At 39.7% G+C, this 920-nt stretch overlaps 1 protein-coding gene across 1 annotated transcript; it reads right to left on the bottom strand.

Annotated features, from left to right (window-relative positions):
* Positions 1-316: 316 nt before the first annotated feature.
* On the bottom strand, positions 317-697 carry LOC138339151 (uncharacterized). The gene has a single exon (XM_069290475.1). The coding sequence runs from the start codon at positions 695-697 to the stop codon at positions 317-319; it is 381 nt and encodes a 126-aa protein (XP_069146576.1).
* Between the last annotated feature and the right edge of the window lie 223 nt (positions 698-920).

Below are 920 nucleotides of genomic sequence, written 5' to 3'. Positions count from 1 at the left end.
TTTCCTCTTGCACCAGTAAGGCAAAAGCTTGTGCCAAAGATGGTAAGGGATTCATCATTAAAATACTTCCCCTAATCGTAGTATATACCACATTCAAGCCCATCAGAAATTAAATCAAACGTCTGTCTTGCTCTGCTTTCTGAATATTGGCTTTAGCTCCACACACACACACACAACTACACTGACTTGAAACACATAGACTGTTTAATTCCTCCCAAAGTTTCTTCATACGAGTGTAATGTGTTGTGATATCGAGAATACCTTGATTAAGATCATTTATTTCTTTCTGAGTTTGATACAATTTTGCTCCATTTGCCTAATCATATCGATCTTCTAGTTCTGTCCACAGTTCCAAAGCATCATTGACATATTCAACACTACCAGCAATATCTCGATCTAGAGAATTGAGAATCCATGAAGTGACCATGTCATCGCACCTCACCCATTGGCGATAGCTGGAATGATTTACCTCTGGTATCTTACACTCACCATTGATGAACACTAGCTTGTTCTTCACCGACAAGGAACGAAGCACACTACGACGCCATGAATGAAAACCAGTACCATTGAAGGGAACTAGTACAAGTACTGCTCCAGGATTATCTGAGGGATGAATGTAGAAGTGACTCCCTGCATCAATCCTAGATGGAGGAGGAACACTGTCCAATCCAGTGCTCGTAGAGGCAGAATTTGCCATTTATGTCGCGAAGAAAAAAAAATTCAAAGATCTGCAGAAGATGAAATATGACGATCTGATACGCAAATTGAAGACGAAAGAGGCAAGAAAATCAGAAACGTTCCTGCTCTGATACCATGTTAAAGGTTGAAGAAGGTTGAAACCTCCATGGATGAAGTTAGAGAAGAGGCATTAAAAATGTGTGCTATTTTCATTTGATTCCAAAACTGAAAGAGTACAGTAG

Source organism: Solanum lycopersicum, chromosome 10, assembly GCF_036512215.1.
Source record: "Solanum lycopersicum chromosome 10, SLM_r2.1".
Lineage (NCBI taxonomy): Eukaryota > Viridiplantae > Streptophyta > Magnoliopsida > Solanales > Solanaceae > Solanum > Solanum lycopersicum.
The sequence above is the reverse complement of the archived record's forward strand: the minus strand, read 5'-3'. Positions and strand labels throughout refer to the sequence as shown.